The sequence below is a fragment of the Salarias fasciatus genome, chromosome 1 (genome assembly GCF_902148845.1).
Source record: "Salarias fasciatus chromosome 1, fSalaFa1.1, whole genome shotgun sequence".
Taxonomy (NCBI): Eukaryota; Metazoa; Chordata; class Actinopteri; order Blenniiformes; family Blenniidae; genus Salarias; species Salarias fasciatus.
In genome coordinates, this window is record NC_043745.1 from 19,603,797 (window position 1) to 19,625,323 (window position 21,527).

General features: G+C 41.3%; 1 protein-coding gene across 4 annotated transcripts; it reads left to right on the forward strand.

Annotated features, from left to right (window-relative positions):
* Positions 1 to 386: 386 nt before the first annotated feature.
* On the forward strand, positions 387 to 21,001 carry ppfibp2a (PPFIA binding protein 2a). Of its 4 annotated transcripts, XM_030097206.1 has the most exons (22): positions 387 to 869; positions 3,304 to 3,390; positions 4,432 to 4,545; positions 6,287 to 6,418; positions 8,755 to 8,847; positions 11,035 to 11,146; positions 11,346 to 11,375; positions 11,905 to 11,966; positions 12,677 to 12,755; positions 12,853 to 12,977; positions 13,090 to 13,157; positions 13,242 to 13,302; positions 14,769 to 14,901; positions 15,797 to 15,938; positions 16,675 to 16,803; positions 16,984 to 17,134; positions 17,301 to 17,412; positions 17,913 to 18,001; positions 18,119 to 18,241; positions 18,582 to 18,707; positions 18,791 to 18,979; positions 19,733 to 21,001. In XM_030097206.1, exons 1-22 carry the CDS (start codon positions 822 to 824, stop codon positions 19,949 to 19,951), a joined length of 2,424 nt encoding a protein of 807 aa, XP_029953066.1. In that variant the 5' UTR covers positions 387 to 821; the 3' UTR covers positions 19,952 to 21,001. The 4 variants fall into 4 exon arrangements, with proteins under 4 accessions (XP_029953066.1, XP_029953075.1, XP_029953094.1 ...); XM_030097215.1 differs by lacking the exon at positions 11,346 to 11,375; XM_030097234.1 differs by lacking the exons at positions 387 to 869; positions 3,304 to 3,390; positions 4,432 to 4,545 and adding an exon at positions 5,182 to 5,363.
* The last annotated feature ends 526 nt before the right edge of the window (positions 21,002 to 21,527 follow it).

A 21,527-nucleotide genomic window follows, 5' to 3' on the forward strand; every position in this document is an offset into this window, starting at 1 on the left:
ACCAGTAATGAGATCCAGAGCTCCTGTTTTCCGTATGTGCCGTTACACAACCCAATCACTGCTGTGGCCGCACTTATTTTCTTTACTGCAATATTTGTTTATTTGATTTGTCCAGGTTAACCCACCACGAGCGCTGTTTACCCTTTTCCTCAACGTCTTCGATTTCACACAGCCAACTTTACACTCATGTTTCCTTTTGGTCTCCTGGACTAACACCCCCACCCCTCCACCCTCTCCTCTGCACTGCCTTTGCCGACTTCTTGCTCTCCACCACATCTGACAAGCATGTGCTGCTGCAGAAACTTTCCTCTGCCCTGCTCCCCTTTAGGAAGCCCCACAAAATTATCCTGACTGAGGGGCACTTCAGACAGTGCGAGAAAGGGAGCTGCAGAGACAGAGCGAGGTGCAGGACGACAAAGAAGGGGAGGACAAGACAAGTTGGGAGACCGTGCTTTGAGGGGCAGCAAGAATGCAGGGATAAGGACGACACTGAAGCAGTCAGAGCATGTATGAAAAAGAAACGGGAGAAAGCAAGAGGAAGTAAAGGAAGAGAGTGCAGCCAGCTGGCATAGTTTGACTTGTATAGCTCTGCTTCTAAAGTCCCAGGCAGCCCAGACTACAAACCACAAGGACCGAGATCCTCTCTGCACACTCTGCAGTATGAGTGGTCTGTAAAAGGAACGGGAGAGAGTGCAGTCCAGCTATAAAATAATAGTTTTACTTCTTTTTTGTGGATTTTCCGTGTCCCTCCTCTTGAGATCGTTCAAGCAAAAGCCGAGTTCTGGTAGTAATTCACTTTAAAAGTACAATGGGCCTGCAAAATGGAGTATGACATTGATTTCTACAAGCATTTTACTTGGCTCAGAAAGGTAAGACATTCCTCATTCGCGTGTCCGCGCTTCACGCCGTCAGATTGCAGCGCAAGTGCACTGTGGGTTTTGTTGACATTGTGGCGTTTCCTGTGTAAATACAGTTGCCATGACAGATAGTCAGATAGTTTTGTTTTGTTTTTTTTTTTGTTTTGGATATGTTTGGTTGGTATGTTGTTGAACTGTGATGCAGAAAAGGAACCTTTTTGCTTAAAAGTGGAAAGTAAAATAATTTAACTTTACAGCATTTCAGGCATGTATCTAGAGTACTCTGCCATTTGGCTGCAGACATGCTGTTCAGTTTTCTTTTGTTTTTTTTGAATGGGAGGGAACAGGGAACCTAAACTACCCTATGCTTAAGTAGTTTATGTCTGTACTGATCTTTTCCTGCTGCTTTAATTTATCAAGAGGCATCAGACAGCATCTTGTTGCTATTAGAAGCTATTCAATTCATTTCATCAGGTCTTAGTTCTTACTGTCTGTTATATCAATGTAGAACATACATTTTAATGGACACTCTTGTTGACTACTTGCCAACTAGTTTTCTAAACTTGTAAACTGAAGACAAGTGATTTGGAAATTATCACTATTGTCAAATAGAGTGAAACAGAAACAATATCTAAATACCAAAAATGCAATTTCCAAGTAAAATATCCATGGTCAAGTATGTTCAATTAAAAAATACAAAATTATAGAAAAGGCTGTTTGTTCTGTGCTGTGGATCTGTGTTTTTCTAACCATGAAAGCCACTTTGTAAGTCTTGAAGGTCAGTTTCAGTGCTGCGCATTAAACTCTAAGCTTCTCTGAAGATTAGCTGCATTGTTATGAGTCACATAATATTTAGTGTTCCCACGACGTTAAATGTTTTCCCCTTGATGTTTGATTTTACACGCTTGTGTATAAGAGGAATAATTAGCTTGATTGATCTGGGTTTTGGAAAATTTGCTAAAAATAATTGGCCAAACAACAAGGACAGAGTCAAGATGTACCGTTTCACTGCCAAAACAGAAGGACATGAAAAACAAGAGGTCCTGGGATCACCTCAAAAGCAGAATATGAACAGAAATGTCTGTAATCATGCATATACTGGGCTGCATCCTATCAAGTATTACACTGCTGAAACATGAACTGAGGGATGCCTTGAAGTTTCATACTGGGAGAATTTAAAAGGATTAGTAGTATTAAAAAAAATACCGAAAACCACTTTAGTGGGTCGATCATAATTAGGGCAGCCGAGCTACGTAATATTTCAATCGTTGTGGCTGAAATGTGGGATCTCTGAGAAACTGGAGCACACTTGGTTGCGTTTCACTTCCTTCGCACATTGGTGGCTAATAACTCAACCCAGAAGACAGCCCGAAACTCGGGCTGCCGCCAATGCTTCATTCCCCCTAATCTTCTAGTATAAAATGTTGTACACAACTTTTAATGCTGGATTACGACCTGCAAATCTCCTCCAGACTCTCCACTCAAACAAACGAGTGTTTACAGATTCGGAATCTGGTTGTGTGTGGTCTCGTATTTCTCTTTGTGTGGGGTCAGAAACCTGGGGGGTGGGGATGCAAAGTTATTCAGACACTTGTGAAGGTCTGGTTTACTGTGAAGGTTCATTCACATAATGGGAAGGTTCCACAAGGATAGCGACAAAAATCTGAGTGTGTATGTGTTGTTTCATGTTTCTCTTTATTTGGCCTCAAAAACGGGGGATACACTACAACTATGGGGTCCAGAATGCAGGAACCCAAACTGATTGTACATGTTTTTAGGTCTATGTGGCTTTATGTTACAATTGGGTGATTAGGGTTATGATCAGCACCCCCTTGTGGTATATGGATGCAAGTTCTAATTTCTTAAAACTGAAATCGAAAACAGTCAAAAAGTAATTGTAAGTATACAAATCATGACAATCATATTTGAGTTTGATGTATTTCATGGAAACAATGAGGCACTGTAACTAGTTGTAGTCAGTTTAAGTTCCTTTTTTAATGCTTTTATTTTGTTTTTCAACGTGGCTGATTAAAAACGATTGATAAATAATCCACACATGAGAGTAAATTTATATCATTATTAATCTAATCTATATATGTCAGCCCTGCAACAGACTGGCGAACTGTCCAGGGCGAACCCCGCCTTCGCCCACAGCAGCTGGGATTGGCTCCAGCCACCCGCGACCCCGAAAGGGAAAAAGCGGCAGAAAATGAATGAATGAATGAATAATCTAATCCTGTTTCTGTGTGTTCAGGTCATAGAGGTGGTACTTAGAGTGTTCAACATTTTCTCTGATGGTATGAAGCTTGTGAGAACTTTCCTATTAGAAGTTTGAGAACCACTGAGAATGTCCCACAGATATCGTACCTCAGGTTTTCCTGTGTCATTCAGTTTGATATTGACAGCTTATCTAATGAGTTTAACCTCACCGACCTCTTTTCTGCAGGTAAACCTCCATTCAAACACCAACAGTGAGTCGTACCAAGACCGGTTATCCCGTCTGGAGGGAGACAAAGAGTCACTAATTCTACAGGTGAGATCAGCCACTCCTTGGTGATCTTTATCTTGCTGAATACAGCATTATCTGTGTTACCTCCGTCTACTGTAAAGATACATGATAGCGTCAGAAAGGCTGCTACACCACCAGTGCTCTTATCCGAGCATACCTGAGCGTCTGTTTGCAAATGAATCAGTTTCAATGCGCATCTTTGATCCTGCTCAAACAAAAGAGCGCATGTGACACCACCTTGTTAGTGGGAGCTGATTTCAAACCGAGTCCAGATCACATGTCGGCGTCAGAGGAGGGAGGTGAGAAAAGGCCCGTCAGAGGACAAAGGTGGATCAGGGTGTTGTGCAGTTGTTGCGTAACTGTGTTTCTGCACCGCTGCACAGGTGGAGCAACAGTTATAAAGTGGATTTAGTGAAGTTACAACACTAGAACATCTTGCTTTGCGTCATACGTTTGTCTGTGTGTAGGTGTGTGTGTGTGTGTGTGTGTAGTCTTCAAACAGGTCGAGGCTAGCAGGAGAGAGAGACAGAGAGAAAAGAGAGAGGGAGAGAGAGAGAGAGAACAGGTGCCCTGTTTGGCTGTTTAGGTCTTTCTAAAAAAAAAAAAAAAAAAAAAAAACACGCTGTTCCAGAGTAAATCTGTTCCAGTTGGCTGGTCCGCCCTGCCTTTTAGCAAGCGATTAGCCATTATGTGGCCTTAATAGATTTGCATTTAACCTGCATTCTGCTGACACTGCTGCAGTCACTGAAGTGTTGCAACCCCCTACTGAAGCACAAAGGATCATTCATGTTGTGTCAAAGGGAATTTCTGCAGTGTGTCATCTGGCACTGGCATGTATGTAGAAATCTCAACAAAATGAGCAAAATCTTCATGAAAATGGTTAATTTCAAAGAATAGTTTACTGTGAGAAAATACAACTAGAGGAAAGCTGTAAGTTTACAGAATCTAGCTCCATGCAGTTTGTCATCATGAGATAAGGCTTTGAATTAAATGTCAGTTAAAACATCTTTACTTTGCAGTTTTGGTATAAAAAACAGGGGAAAAAAACATCCTCTTTGCTTGCAGGTGAGTGTGCTGACAGACCAGGTGGAGGCCCAGGGGGTGAAGATCAGTGATTTGCAGACGTCGTTGGTGGAGCATCAGCTGAAACTCAGCTCCACAGAGGAGATGCTTCAGCAGGTACTCACTCTACGCTGACCTCAGATCACAATGGATTGCATCAGAACATCTTGCTTTAAAGCCTCCTGCATACCAAAGACTCTCAGGAGTTTGAGTGAAACAAAGTCAGAAAAGCCCACTTTCCACCAGCGGGCATCCAGAATTATTAAATCAATAATGTTCTCCCTCCTAATGAAACGTGACACGGCCTCAGACAGTTCATTAATCTTTTAAATATGCCTCTTCCACAGATCAGACTCCTCATAGCTCAGTGTAACTCGGGATGAGTTCTGCTTCCTGGAGAAAAAATTCCTTTCACAAATTCCAGCGGATCTGGCCGCACAGTACCTTGACAACCAAAATATTTAGGACGCCGAGGCTCATTCCTGGCCCGTGTCTCAGAGAGTATGTCTGGTTTGTGCAGGACTCGAATAGTCTGTCTGGGCAGGTGATTCCAGCCCCACCTCCAACAAGTAAACACAAGGTCTGCTCACACTCAGGCCTCCACAGAAAGAGGGAGGGAGAGGGCAACAGAAAGAGGAAGACAGTGAGGAAATCAGGAAGGGAGGACACATTTGAAAAGGTGGAGAGATGGGAGGGAAATAAAGGAAAAAAGGGGGTGGAGCTCCCTGAACTGTTAGAAGTGTATGTCAACTTTCTGTTGTGTGCTTTAGACTCCACTTCTGCACCAGAGACTTTAAAAACAACTCAAAGACAGCTGAATGGATACATCAAACTATTAACAACTGAAACTACAGCTCTTTTGCGACTGCTGCATCCATGAAGAGCAGACGTTTAAATTTCAATATGCTGCAGGCAGACACTGGAAGATGAATCAGGTATTAAATCTCATTCTTATAACCCTCTTGCTGTAAAAAAAAAAGAATTAAATTAGACGCTTTCAGCCTGTTCTGACAGAAATATGAATGTGCTATCTATCTGTCGAGCTGTGAACTTAATCCACAGCTTGTACTTCTCTGTGTAATGCTGTATGTATTTGGAGTATCAAAGGGCAGCCACGGCTGGTTTCTCGGAGACGTGGTCATTATGAGGCTTTGGACCTGAGCCGTAAATCTCTTTCCGGTGACAAAGCTCTAATATTTTCCATGCGCACTCCAGAAGAAGCCAGATATTTTTCCAAAGCCGGAGTTTTAAATGGACGTACCTATACGCACAGTTTGTCTCGCCTCAGATGCTCATTTCTGGACTTTAAGTGATTTAGCACCTGACATCAGCTAAATTAGTATTGCATCTGCCTGCATAGCCTGGATTCACTCTGAGGGCTGACAGCCATTCAGCACAAACAGCCACAGCACCGTTTAGCCACATCGTCCCTCTGCTCCAGGTTTGACCGGCAGCCATTCACACACTGCGGACAGGAAAATGCACCTGTCAGAGTTATTTTGATGCTCTATTTACGAATGTTTTACATGCTTTTGCAACCCCTCGCTCTCTCTCTCTCGCTCCCCTCCTCTCCCTCTCTCTCCCACCCTCTTCTGTGTACTTTGAGTGAGCTGTGAAAAAGGCATTATAAATAGTGGTCATGGGTTGTGTATATTTAGCCACTCAAACAGCTTCTGAAACCAGTGTGGTTTGTCTGCCGGGACAGTCATTACAGAGCTGCGAGCTCGCTCTACCTCATACTTCATGCCGCTGTTGTTCAGTAAGTGTTGTGCCGGGCGCGTCACCGAAGGGATAGCGTACACACGCTTGTTTGTTTGTGCTGCTTCACACTCTCGCTGCTGCGTGTTGTCAATGACAGGAGCTCCTGCATAGGACGTCACTGGAGAGCCAGAAGCTGGGGCTTATGGGGGAAGTGTCCTACCTGAAACTGAAGCTGGCAGACATGGAGGGAAAACAGGGCCACGGGGCCGAAAGGCAGCACAAAGCAGAGGTAAGACACGGCGTGGAGCTGAAACACTTCACTCTTTTTATTTTGATTTCCAGCAAACTGCTTAAGATATTCCTCATTAGTTATTTAAAGTTTTTATTTCTTTTTAATGGTAATACAAAAGTTGTATAATTTGATTTAAGTGCTTTTTTTAATTACTTGCACAGTTTGCCTGCTGTTTATTTCTCACCATATATCTGCACTTACATGACAGATTCTGAATAAGCCAACCTGAAAATAATGTGTATATATATTAAAAAAAAAAAAAAAAAAACTTTTCACTGGCGAATATTTGCAAGAAGAAAATTAGTTTAGCTGAAAAAAACTAGGAGACTCTACTTTGCTCGATCCCTTGGAAATTTCAACATAACATTGGCAAGAATGATGAGAGAACACACAAAAATCTGAATTGTGTTTTGACGAATCCAACCTTGAAGTGAGCTGCTGATTTTATGGAAGACCATAAACACTTTCTGGACGGACGGAGGGGAACATTCACCCAGAGCTTGGCTCTGTTAATCCTGCACATTCAAGAGGAAAAAGTCTCTCCGGGTTTAATGTTTTTGTCGGTCTAAACTGAACCATGTATTTGCTTAGGCCTTGTGTGTTGAGTTACCAGCAGACTTCCTGGGCATTCGAACGCCATATAAATTTCAGAAAGGGAAAGCTGAAGTGTTACTAGACAGGATACTATAATGTATAAGTTACTGTCAAAACAGTGCTGGTCAAAGACTCTTTGTGTCCCCAGGTTAAAAGAGTTCAGGCGCAGCAGAGCTGGCATGATGGATGACAGGCAAAATATGAGTGTGTGTAGGCTGCAACCCAGAGAATTTAGTTCTTCATGGAGGGGAAAAAGGTTGAGGGGGTCATTCTGGAAAAATGATCCACTTCCTAACTCAAGACATATTTAGGAAAGCTTTTTTCTTTCTACACATTTTCATTTGGATATGTTTTGATTTAATGCTGATTTTTATGCCCAAGCAGAAAGAAAAGCCATCAGGTTTGTTTTCAGATTCTCAAATCTGCTTTCACAATGTGTAAAGATTACTTTCCCCTTAGCAGCTGTGTGGGCTTAAGAAAAGCAGGAGAAAAAAAAAAAAAAACAGCTTTAAAATGCTTTCCTGGCGTCCCACGTGCCGCTTCTACTACACAAACATGTCCACACATGAGCACGCACGCACACACACACACACACACACACACACACACACACACACACACACACACAAAATGTGTGGAAGCCTCTTTGCTGTGGAGCCAGCATGCTCATAGTTAAATTTAGAAGTAGAGGCACTCCATATCGTCTGTCATATCCGCTGTACGGACCCCAAGTGAGACTTCCTCTGTCCACAGTCCGAGCATAGCTCGGCTGCTGTTTATACTCTTTCTGAGGGAACATGGGCAAGGTTCACCTCCAAAACATGGTAAGAGAAAACACATCCTCATTCTTGCAACAGCTGAAATTTATCAGTCGAAACCACCAGAGAAGTAAACACATTTTGGTTCTGAAAATCATTTTTGTCAGTTGTGTTCAGAATATTTTTGCTACAAAATGATGTGTGTTTGACTTTTTCCAACAGAAGTGGCTGGCCCAACGAGTCTGAATGAGATAAGCCAAAGATTTGTGCTGTTTAATACAGGGTGATAAGTATTCAGACTCATAAAAAAAAAAAAACTTTTTCAGGATAGAAAATTCAAGAACATTTAAGCATAGCTTGGAAGAAACAAACACAGACATGTAGCTTCAATTTAGTTTTTTTTTCCCCCTATCTTTCTGAACACTTCTCTCAATTCTTTCTCCCTCATTTTCCAGACCGTTGTGAATTTTATTAGCGAGCTGCAGGAGCAGATGTGTCAGTTTCAAAAAGAGATTAATAGCAAAATCCAGGAGAAAAAGGCCCTGGAGAGCCCGCTTGACAGCAAGTCTCCAGCGAACTGTCCCACTGAGTCTGCAGACAGCCAGGACTCAAACCCGGGGGTGTCCTGTGACAGGACCTCAGGGGGGACGCACAAACTAGAAGAGGCTGCAGACGGGTGTGACGGGGACACACACAGCCTGGAAGAGAGTAGCTCAGATGAAGAGCCTCAGGATCACCATGGAGGAGATGTAGGCGCAGCCTGCCTGCATGGCTTCTGATGTTGTGTACAGCATGGGTTGTCCCACTGTGGTGTGTTTGTGCCACTGTCAAAGTCAGTCCTTTTGCTTTGAAAAGTAGGAAACTTCATAAGCATTTGCAGGCCAGTGTGTGACAACAGATATGCATGTTGTGCAGTGTGATACTTTGCGTGGTTTAAAAGAAGACAGGTGGATAATTGTGTATGCATTGTGTTTTTGTTAGGGCTTACTGAAAGAGCTTCGTATTCTTAAGGACAAAGTGGAACACCTGGAGGATCAGAAGTTGGAGTATGAGAAGAAACTCAAAGCAACAAAGGTAATGGAAAGGTTGTGAATATCTGCATGGTGTGTACTCCGCCGCGCTGCATCAGCACCACGCAACTTTCCAAAATGCTGTCCAATCACGAGCTGCAGCCAGTTCACTGAGTCATTCTCTTTTGCACGTGTTCGCTTATTCACACACATAAGAAGCCTAAGAACTGTTAGACGCTGTTTTGATGCACAGCACACACACATTTAATAATCCTTTAGAGATGAACTGCTTCTGCACTTTGGTGGCGTAAACTCCCTGGACTTACACAACCTCCATATCAGTCCTCTTTCATCATAATAAGTTATGAAATCTTTTATTTCTCTTCCAACTTTTTCTTCTGTGTCTTATTAGCAGTATTAAAAAGGGTGCTACTGTTCTATTACTTACTTCATTATTAATTACCCAACATAATTTTGCTTTTTAAGCCATGTCTGGAAGAGATGAACAGGCTAATTGGAACTTATCTGTAAAGAATTAAAGCGGCCTGTGTCGGTCTTGAATTGTAGGATTTTTCTGAAAAAAAAACCCAGTTAAAAATGAAGGACATCCTGTACCTGCATCTCTAAAGCCCTCGTGTTTTTTTTCTTCCAACTTGACTGCTGATGTTTGCTGTGTCACTTTGAACATTCACAACAAATGATTAACAAACTGCTGGCAAATTAACGAAACAGTCACAACACTGTTGGTTCGTGTGTCAAATGAGGATGAGATTTTAAGATGTGTGTGGCAATTTACCAAAAAGAACTAGAACTGAGGGATTTCAACATGTTTCTTTATCTATGATGAGCAGTTAAAAAAAATACCTATACACATGAGGGGGGGTACATATTTGTATTCTCGGTTAGTCCACAATGATAATCAATACTTTTAAAATCCATCTCCTCTCCATCTCCACGGAGAGCAAAGGAACCCGGATATCTATCTCTGTCACCTGTACCTTACTCTAGCTCTTCTGGGAGGAATCAGAACCTCTCCCAAGTCAAACAAGGGACATAATCTCTCCAGTTTCTGCTGGGTCAATATTCTGGCCTTTTCCAGTTCCAGCCTGATCAAACCCAAAGGGGGTTATCCTAACCTGAATCACCTCAACTGGCTCTTCTTCATGTAGATGTGGTTTTACTTTGAGTCACTCCTGGATTGTCAAACTACTCAGCATCACAGTTACAGAGGCCCACCGTTGTAGGAAGCTGTTGTGCATTTCATGAACATCGGTGATGGTGGGGATGTGGACAGACGTATTACAGCACAGCTCAATCCTATCCTCAAATATCTCCTTCTACCCCTGTACCTGAAGAAGATATGCCTCCTTTATCCGTGAGAAGCTCAAACATAGAGATGCTGATCTGCAGTCCTGCTACTTTACACCCAGCAGGGAACCATTCCAGAGCATGTTGGAGGCCCTGATGCAACAAAACCAAAAGGGCAACGTCATCTGCAAAGTGCAAAGAAACAAGCCTCAGTTTTCCTCACAGAATACCCATCTGACCTCAGCTGTGCCTCAAGACTGTTCATGAAAACCAATAATGGAAGAGTAAAGAATGCACAGCCAGGAGGGGTCAACACGAGACTGAATAGAAACTATACAGCCACAGTTCTCACACTACAGAGATAAGACAATCTTCAGCTATAGCTTTGGTTCACCATTCTTCTATGCACACTATAGAGTCAATCTCCAGTGCTTCCTCAATATTCTGCAAAAGAAAATACTCATACGCACAAATAATTGTCCACAGTGTTCATAGCCTGTATGAGCAAAATTTGTTATTAGAGGAAGTTAGTGGAAAGCAGTGTTTTGATAGAGTATCAAAGACCATGATATCTGAGAAAAAAAGCTTTATTTACTGTGTTTGATTTTCTTCACTGGAAAAACAGATCAGTTTGAACTCAACTTTATTGCCATCTGTGTGTGTTCCATCTTACTTCAAAACAAACTATAAACTTCAGACCCCAGACTTTTGGTACTTGGTACAGCTTTGTTCTGGTGAATCACATGTGAGCACTGATGGGAAAAAAAGTGTTTTGTATGATTTAGTTCTCAAGCAAGGGCATGTGCAGACACTTGTAATTAAAATACAGGTACTCACTTTATTCTGTGTAATCGTCTTTAAGGTGTGACCACTTTAAAAAGACGTGTGTTGGCACATACAGTGCTTTTCCTCTGAAATTCCTGAGTGTATTTTTTACCCACAGGCAGAGATCAGCAGCCTTCAGCAGCTCCTGCTCACTAAGAATGCAGAAATTGAGAGTTTGCACACTCAGCTGATGGCCAGACCGTCTCTTCCCACTGAGAGCATAGAGAGAGGTAAGAAAAGAGCCAAACATCCAGCCCTGAGTCGACCTGTCATCTGCATCTCTGACATGCCCAAGCTGAGGGGTGGTACTGTTAGTGTAATGTGTGAATGTTGGCAGGCTTCATTAAGTTTCAACAACCGTGGGAAAAGTCTGCCGTGACCCTTTAAAAACTGTTTCATCTCGAGTCTCTGTGTGTCTCTTTCTCTCAGAGATGTACAGGAGGAGGCTAAACACCAAATGTAAGCCTAAGCAGAGCTTGATGAAAATCACTTCAAATCAATTGGCTCCTGACTGCCGATCTCTCATATAATTTCTTTTCATTTTATCCTAATCTTTAGTTTTATAGGCAGCTTTGACAATCACCAACAAATGTCTAAATTTACTTTATCTCTGTACTCTGAGCTTCTTTGTGGATTATGATTGAAGGAATATCTAGTATGTTCATAACTGTATTCATCATAAACCATGAACCATTTTCAGGGATTGTTGCTTTGTCTAATCATTGTCACTCACCAGCAAATGTAGCCTGGATGTCTGCAATTGTCACTTCGTGTCTCTGGACCATGAGCCCAAATATAGAAATGCTGACATGACCTAAAGATATGATTGGCAGATAAAAATGGCTTGGTTGGATCTAGAAATACAGGCTTTATATATCACTCTGGTGGGGAATAAATATGTAACAAGCTTGCCTCGACTTTTCACTTTCTCCTTTTTCTATACGAATGCATCCAATTAATATATTTCTATTTTTGATTCTTCTTTCAGATCTGGAACTACAGAAGCTCAAAAGTGGAATGAAATCACTAATAGCTGCCAACGATGAAAAGGTATGTCAGCAGTGATCTGGAAGCCCTTCCCTCCACTTCCCATTCGAAACAGCTGTCTGTGATTATGAGTCCAGATCAAAGTGAGCGGTATCCTAATTTTAGTAGAATGTAAAGCTACTCGCTGGCCTGTATGTGGACGCGCTGCCACCACTGCTGGTAAAATGGTTTGGAAGTAAATTTTTTTTTTGAAGTTGTCATTTCTCAGAGGCTCCACCCTCCAACCATTTATAGCACAGAGGGGCTTTTGTACTCTCTCAGCCAGTCCATCTCCAACTTTAAAGACTTACAGACACAGGCCTACATGTGGCACTCAAGTGAAGACACACACACACGCACGCACACACACACACACACACACACACACACCCAAGGCAAGCCATTTCAGGCAAAGCCACACATAAGTAGGCCTCATTCTGCCAAGCCTAATTTTGGAGTGAGCTACATTAAGAGAACCATGGAGAAACCAGGCATGGGCACCACATCAAAACACACACACTCCGCACAGCTGGTTAGCACGGCTGAGATTTCCAGCTCGGCCTGTCAGTCCCCTCCCTGTCCGATACTTTCATGTAAAGCCCATATGGTGGCGGGGAAACGTTGGTGCCGCATATCGGTCAGTAACAGAGAAAGTGGAGCAGTCGGTACATGTGTGCCTCAACCTTAGAGAAACATCTTAATTGTTTGGTCTTCACCGTCTCTGCTCTCTGCAGGACCGACGTATCGAGGAGCTCACCCTGCTCCTAAATCAGTGCAGGCAGTTCAGAGACGTCCCTCACGTCACAAGGCAAGGTAACCAGCTTGTTACCGATCATCATCAAACCTCCTTTCCCGATGTGTACCACCACCCTCCAGCTGAACGCTGCACTGCTTCTCTTTGTTGCTGCAGCTCCACCTGCTGTTCGGTCATTGTCGAACGGCAGGAGTCTGTCCAGCAGCAGTGAGGAAGAAGAGCAGGGTATGATGAAGAGTGCTGACTCAGCCAGCACTAAGTCTGAGGATGTGAAATCTGAGGTGGGAACAAATAAAGTTCAACTCTGACGGTCTCTCCAAAAGTTATCCTCAGGGTTTTTACAAGGAACATGTGTGTTTTTTTTAACTCTATTTTTCTATTTTTCCCCCACAGGTTTCAACTAACAGTTCTTCCTCACAACAAGCATCTCTTCTATCAGTCCAGAAAGACAGCGACCCCAGGTAGTGAATCTGCTTTTATGTGCAGATGATATTGATTTTCCTTCAATGTTTTTTTACTGAATTAATTGTTCCTTTATCTCCCAGAATGGATCCACAGACTTTATCAAGTAGCATGAATGACATAACTAATGGACATCAGCAAAAGGTATGATTATTAATTTCTTAATTTATAGTATTTTCAAACACCTCATTAATCCGAAGTGTCTTGTCTGCTTCTTGATTTGTTCCACAGTTTGAAGCATTTTCGTTGAGGGGATGTGTCTCTGTAGTCTGTCAGCATAGTAAACTACAAATAACGACAACTCAACATTTGTCCTCATCAGTAGAAGTACAAATACAAGAGCAGTCACAAATCCTATCTGCCGCAAAGTTTCCTTTCACACCAATAAAGGCAAAATACTGTTGTCACTGACAACATACAACTTCTGCCCCGATGATTACGCAAACATTCACTAATTTACCACTCATCGTGTGAGGGTTACGGTACCTTTAAATTCCTAAACAGATCACACCAGGATGGACCGATGCTTACATAATACATTATGTAATATGTAGTAAACCTCAAGTATACTCCAGGTTTACTTTAAGTAAACTTTAACTAAAGTTGCCCTCTAATTTGAATGAACTCAATGCATGACTCATATTGATAAAAAATAAAAATAAATAAAAGAGCAGTTATCTAACAACGTCACACCTCCTTGTGGTTACTATTTCAAAAGGTTTCTCATCATGCTTCATAATTATTCTCTTCAGCTGCTAAAATAACTTAAAAGTCTCTTTATAATAACAATGACAGAAATTGAGTCTCTTCTGTATATGAAGTCAAGATTTAACAAAAAAAATATGAGCTCTTTTTTAAAATCTTACTGGAAAAAAGATTAAATTAAATGAAGTTCTGAATCGATCTTCTGTTTCAGACTAGCTTTACCAAAATATATCTCATTGATTTTTCAACATGATATTTAAGCTATGAAGCAGTAGTTTAGTAAAGACACTGGTTTAACAAAAAAAAAATTCTCAGGCAAATTCGAAGTAATGCTGCTCCTGAGCAGCCTTTCAGAGGTTAGATCACACACAGCAAAGTACCAAGGTATTCTGTGCAAAGAACCAGTCATCTTAAATACAAGCTCAACACAAGGGTTTATGAATTCATGAGAGCTCTCAAACGCTCCTGACAGGATGTGAAAAGTGAACAACGTGTCTGGTCAAAAGAGTGCACCATGTTACCCACATGGTAAAGTATTAATTCTGAAGCTATTTCCCTGTCAATTAGTGACCCAGCTTTCTCTGAAGCATCACTGCTGCCACCTGCTGTTCATTTCTGGCTCTCAGCCTTACACTGTATCCTCTGCTCTCACTCAGACAGGAGGTACAATAGAAACTACAGGCGTTTGAATACAAACATCACATTTAATGTCTCTGATATTCTGAAATTTTGTAAGGTCACCCTGCTTACGTAATTACACTCTGTTGTGGGTTTATTTTCTGCTCTGCCGGTCTGAAAGTCTCTTTAAAGACATTTGAGAATCACAGTTTATTAAATAAACATGATGGTTTTCTGAGATGTAACTGGATGGAACTGTAACCTTTGATTTGTAACTGTTGATCCAGAGCGGTCTGGGTGACACCAGGAGTCAGACGCTGCCGACCAGCTCCTCCCTGATGGAGCAAAATGGGACTGACGACAGCAACAGTGAAAACCAAAGGTCTCCAAATGGAAGTGAAGACGGAGACTCCGGCCAAAGTAAAGCCAGATATATTCATTTACATCTTCACAGCTGAATGGTTATTTGTGATGTGTGCGTTGTGTGTTTTCGCTTCAGTAAGCCTTGGTATAGTGGAAGACCAGCCACCCTCTTTTGTGGAAAAGGCTATAGCCTTGTAATTTCCAGTATTCATATTTGGACTGAACCGCTCCCCTTTGACCATGAGGCCTTGCAGGCTGCGTTTGATCACAGCTAATTGCAGAGGTTCCTGACGGAGCAGATGGGTCCTGGGATCTCTCACTGGACACACCCTCTCAACTCCTCTGAATCTATCAGCTCCACCCTTCCTCAGCCCGACTGACCAAATTTAACTTTGACTTCGCTTTAATTTCTTCCTGCTGTGCTCTGCCGAGGAGCGGTGACTCACTGCAGTCTGTATCATAAAGATCACACCTTGTAACATGCAGCCAAGATTCTTTTCTTCTTCATGGGGCATTAACTGTTGAATTATTTGCTGAACTTAATGATCTGTAACCTGTGTGCCTCCAATGAATAGAGCACTGTGAGCAGGCAGACCACCACATGTGCTTCTCTGCTTCTAATGTTACTTTTGGTGGCGTGAATAAAGGCGGGGAGGTTTTTTTTATGGCGTTCTACTCCGTCGCCATGATCACGCAGACCCAATCTTTAACATACCCAAGTACAGGAAATAGTCAAATCTTTTCATAGGTGCCATTTATTAAATATGTTTGCTTTGGGAGGGCTACAGTGGTCCTTTGTCTGCCTAAAATTCTCTGAGTGAACTGTGATGTTTAGCCGAGTGCATCTAAAATGCTGTATGTAATAAGCGCCCCATTGGGGACACGGATACCATTTGAATCATTTTGTACTCTGTAATATTATACTGACGGGGTGTTTGCAACTGTCATACAGAAAAACTGGAGAAAGCTGATGACAGCACGTCAAGTGATAATTCCCCGGTTCATTCGGGGGCCGGCACGCAGCCAGGCCAGCGGGCCGTTGGCTCGCCAGAATACATGAAGAACAACAGGAGCTTCAAGAGGCTCTGGGGAAAGTGAGTGTGGGAAAACGCACCAACATTTTCAAATCAATCTCCACCAAGTAGACAAAGGAACAGTACATCCTTACAATTACGAAGTCTCAGCCTTTTACCACAACTGTATGTTTACTTCCATCCTGAATATATCACTGTTAGAGTTAACAGATGTCCTCCATAGTGGTGATGTGTTTGAAGCCCCTTAACAGATGCAGCCTTTATGATGTTAGTTTATATCTTATATTTTTTTGCCGCTACTCCTCTTCGTCACTCATTACGTTATGAAACGTTCTGCATACTGCGGAAAACTGTACGCCTCTTGTGTGCAGAAGAACACTTGTGTGCACCAAACCACTGATTTAACATCAGCTTCATCTGACAGAGTGAATCAGTTATGAGACTGAGCACCAAGATAATCGGTCACAGCAACGCAGAAAGCACAATATAAAGAAAAGAAGAAAACCTTCACTTTAACAATGTATTTTGTTTTGATGAACAGTCACTTTCTTGTCCTAATAAAGGACTTATTAAAGTAAAACCACAGTTACTTGCAGCTAAGTACAAATGTTAATAACTTGCTCAATAAGTAGTGTTTAAATGTACACGTACACATCACATACATAAAACATACATTAAATCATAGATGATGTATAACGTGATTATTTAAGTGCATGTAAAATTCATTGATTTTTTGTAAAGAGTTTTGGCTAAATAAACAAGTGTGTTTATGTTATTATGAATCGATCTCATCCAGACTTCGAAGGACCCAGTCTGGCGGCCTCCAGGCAGCAGATCCAGATGGTGGTCCGTTCAGAAGAGGAGGACTTCGTGCAACAGCAGGACCTCGACTGACCCGGACCCCTGAATCACATGACAATGCACGGTAAACCTGACCCAGTTTAATATTTACCCACTTTTATTACAAATTCTACCATCGTAGTTAACTTCTTTAGAACATTTAAAAACAATTGGTTTAATCTGCTTGTCGCTTCTCCACCTTTCATAAAATAGCCTACATATGGTAATCATTTCCTTTCTTTTGTGCTTTCTTTGTGGTGGCCAGTGATCTTAATATTCCATTCAGCCAGTGGAGCAAAGAGCAGGTTTGTGGCTGGCTGGACGATTACGGACTGAGTCAGTACGTCAGTCTCTCCAGACAGTGGATTGAAAATGGACAGACTCTTCTTGCTGCTACACCTCAGGACTTTGAAAAGGTCAGACAAAGACATCCATTTAGATTAAACACACAAAACCATTTCTGAACTAAAATCTAGTTGTTTATATTTTTATAGCTACACTGTCAATTGAAATTTTTTTGTGGTGAAAGAAATTGTATATAATCAATCAGTAGTTAAAGAAGTGTTTTCCTTGTGCCCTCAGGAGATGGGCATGAAGAATCCACTGCACAGGAAGAAGATGCAGCTTGCTTTGAAGGCTTTCACCACTAAAGTTTTTGAGAAATCATCAGAGTTGGATCACATCTGGGTCACCCGTAAGTCCCTTCGACATGAAGATATTTTGAGGTCGTCAGGCGATCAAATTCATAGAAACAATTTTTTTTTTCATTTCATGAAGACTGCAACTTTATGCATGTTGGGTAATTTAGCTTTTTTCTTCATGTTTGTAACTTGTTTTTTATGCCTCTTTCTTGTTTCTAGTAAGGTTTTGTTGATCATATTATATGTTTTTGTTCGTCTTTGTTTTTTTGTTTTCATTGCTGACTCTTATTTCAAATTACATCTATGGGAGGTTCTATTCTTCTCCTCTTAACATGTTTTTTTTTGTTTGTTTTGTTTGTTTGTTCGTGTGTGTGTTGTTTGACTCACTGTACACCAAACTTCCCTACAGGTACAACTAAATTAACCTGTAGATTATCTAAACGAGAGTTTAAATTGGCCACACTTGGTCACTCGACTGCTGCTGATGTTTGTGACAAGTTGAGTGATTGAATGTCAGATTTTATTTATTTATTTTTTGCTTTTACCCCTTCAGGCTGGCTGGATGATATCGGTTTGCCTCAGTATAAAGATCAGTTTCACGAAGCTCGGGTCGACGGTCGAATGATCCAATATCTCACAGTGGTAAGAAGACGCCTGTACCTTTCAGCAGCAAAGCCTGTGAACAACACAGTTCAGTGCATTTTGCTGGTGACTAGGATTCCTTCATATAAAAGTGTTTGTTTTCTTCTCTTTCTTCAGAACGACCTGTTGACTCTGAAGGTCACCAGCCAGCTGCATCATCTCAGTATTAAATGTGCCATTCATGTCCTTCACGCCAATAAGTTTAACCCAAACTGTCTCCGTCGTCGGCCGGGAGAGGAGGTGAGCCCAAAGGGTCACACAGGACAGAGTGACCTGTGTGAAAATGTGTACTGCTGGTGAATATTATACAGTGTTCTGTGAGAACATCACACACTGAGAGCTGCGTTGCTGACAAGGAGACACATGTTTCAGGAACGAGTTTTACTGTGTTGAGTAATGGTTCACCACAAGATGGAGGCAGAGAGAGAGTGAATGTCTTCAAATGCAATTTGTTCGCTTCGAAAATAATTCAAGAGTATTTATTTATTGACTTATTATTCATTTATTTCGAAGAATAATCAAACAAGTGCGATATAAAACCGTGTGATTAGATTTGATGTGTTTGGTCGTTGGTCTCCAGAACCAGCCATCTCCCTCGGAGGTGGTGCAGTGGTCAAACCATCGAGTGATGGAGTGGCTGAGAGCAGTGGATCTGGCCGAGTACGCTCCCAATTTACGGGGCAGTGGTGTTCATGGCGGTTTGATTGTAAGTAGCAGAAATCTTCCATGTCACGCAGACATTTGACGGCTGGTGACCTAAATGTCTTTCTCTGGTACGAACTGCTGTAGATCTTGGAACCTCGCTTCAGCTCAGAGACGCTGGCTCTGCTCCTGAACATCCCGCCACAGAAGACGCTGCTCCGGCGGCACCTGGCCACCGCCTTCTCGGCCCTGGTGGGGTCGCAGGCCACGCAGGAGAAAAGAGAGTACGGCAATGCCACGGGACATGTGCCCCTCACCACCACCGCTAAAGTAAAGGTGAGAGGACTTCTCATTATGCTCATGTCAGCTTGAAACATTTTTAAAATTCTTGTCAAAAAAGACTGAAAAGGCGTTTACTTTACAGTAACTTTTGAATTCATTTTGTCGCCAAACTTTTTCAAGTAACATAATATTCTAAGGGTGCAGTGGACAGGTGATTAGAGCTGTTCATGTCTCCCGGTTTGAGTCTGAGTTTCACTTTCTGTAAATGAAATTTCCCAAATGTTTTGTAAATTTTGAAATATAAATTCATTATTGAGGCATAAAGTCATACTTCAAAAAACAATAAATAAATAAAAATAATGACTTTTCTCTAACATCAACTGCAGAATGAGTCCTTCAATGGCAAACTTTAAAGAGTTATCTAGATTTATTGAAAGAAATGTAAGTTTCAGTTATATTTTATTTCAAAGACGTCCAACAAGCTGAAGAATTCTGACGTTTATTTTAGTGCAATTTCAAAACCGTCTCATTAGAGAGAGAAAATCTGTAGTTTGAGTCCACCCTTTGGGATCTTTGTGATTCCGGGACACTTTAAAGTTTGCATGTTCTCCCTGCATGTGCATGGATTTTCTTCATTTACCTTTAAAAATTGTAAATGATTGTTGACTTTAAATTCTCAGATGGTTCCCAGAATCAGCTGAGATCTAGTGAAGCGCTTTGTGACCCTGAGTTGGAAACACTATGACAGATATATTATTTTGATATTAATATACAGTCCAATTAAATAGTGTGTGTGTGTTTTCGCAGCCAAAGAAACTGGGTTTTACCCAGTTCAGTCACCTGAGGAAGCGGAAACCTGACGAATCAGACTACATCTGCCCCATAGACAGTGCAGCACTAACAGCCAATGGAGTTTCTCGCTTCCCCTCGTCGACACACAGAGGCCTGAGCCCCAGTCTGGACAGGCCGGCTGAGAGGAAGGAACAGGTGGGAATCCAGGTTCAAAGCAACGGTGCCAAACAATAACTCAACAAACAGGACAGCTTCTTCACCTCACTCCATTCTCACCAAGTGACTCCAGATGTTTCTCCAGGATCTGCCGGATGGACCCGCCGCAAACATACTTTATTCAGCAGGTTGTGATCATGCTGTTATCATTTTAATCAGGTATTACTGAAACAACATGCATCTTAAAACAGTGATTGTATAAGTGGCCTTGTGTGACTGGTTTTATGAAAGCTGCTCTCTGCATTCCTTATCAAGTTGGATTCCGAAGCTTCTATTTTTGCTTTTAAAACAATGTTACTGACCATTTTATACTGGAATTGAGTAGTTTGGTAAATTTAGTGAAGGTGTTTTATTTTGCTTTTTTTTCCCTTTGTTTGTACAGTTTAATGGATCGATTACCTTAACAGTAAATGTTCCTCGCTTCATTTATCAATGATTTCTTTTTTTGCACCTTACACAAGGCTTATTGGTAAATTGAATCTGAGATCAGTGTGCTTTAACCACAGTGTTGAATGTTTTTGTTGTTGTTGTTTGAAACAAGCCTACTTAAACACAGTATTTATCATTGCTACAGTATGTTCCTTAAAAAATAAATGGAACTTTGCATTACACAGAGGATCAGATCATTACAGGATGACATTGAGTCCCTCTGATGAAACAGCTGTTTTTAATTTAAGACTGCCCACTACTGGTCAAAGACTAGAAATACACCCAGTGAACTTTAAATCTTTTTTTTTTTTTTTTTTTCTTTTCATTAGTTCAGTTTTTATTGACAGGAAACTGGCCTGGACTCTGATTTGATTTGTTGAATTAATAAAAATAAAATTACATACTATTGATATTTTTTTGCAGACATCATCATATTACTTTTGAACTGTTCTGAATTATTAAATGCCTTCATGTTGAAGAATATATATGATGTATTCCAAATGTCACCTGAAATTATACAATTATATAATCTGATTAAGTTACATTAACATTACAAGTTAAATTAAAAATCTGTGATTACAAGAAGTCATAATTCAATGATTGTTGATCCCTGACAAGTATTTCAATATGATCATGAAAATAAACTATGAAGTTTCTATTCAGTGTATTTGTGATCTTTTCAAAAAGCAACTAATTCAGCCAAGCACGAGCACAAAGGACAGGTGACTCGTCAGTGATGTGAAGTTAATATGAATAAACCAGATCACTTCATGTAAATGGAAATGTACAGATGTCCAAGAAAATTTAAAGATACTTTCTCAACAAAACACACGGGTCATGATGAGAAACAAACCGTAGGAGTTCAAAGGCCAAACACAGTGCTTTAATATCTTCAATACCAAAATGTTACAGATGAGCAACAAGGACAAAGAGGCTGAAATTGTCACAGTTGAATTTATGCTGAGTAAGAGAGAAAGCGTCAGTATTGCTCACAATGTTTGATTTTTCACACATCAAGTGCCGTAATGAAACTATGGGTCTCAAACAAAACGACTTCCTGTCAAAATGTTTGCATCAATCGTCGTGACTCTGGTTAAGTACGTGGCAGAAGTCAGTTGATTCATTAACCCACAGGTAGAAGAACGCAGCCTCAATTAGACCAAAC

What these genes read in the sequence shown, in the direction of transcription:
- ppfibp2a (XM_030097206.1), top strand. Translation starts at nt 822, where the DNA reads ATGGAGTATGACATTGATTTCTACAAGCATTTTACTTGGCTCAGAAAG. An exon ending in CACTGAGAGCATAGAGAGAG is followed by an intron (nt 11,147 to 11,345) that starts GTAAGAAAAGAG and finishes TCTTTCTCTCAG; the next exon opens with AGATGTACAGGAGGAGGCTA. An exon ending in CCCTCACGTCACAAGGCAAG is followed by an intron (nt 12,756 to 12,852) that starts GTAACCAGCTTG and finishes TTGTTGCTGCAG; the next exon opens with CTCCACCTGCTGTTCGGTCA.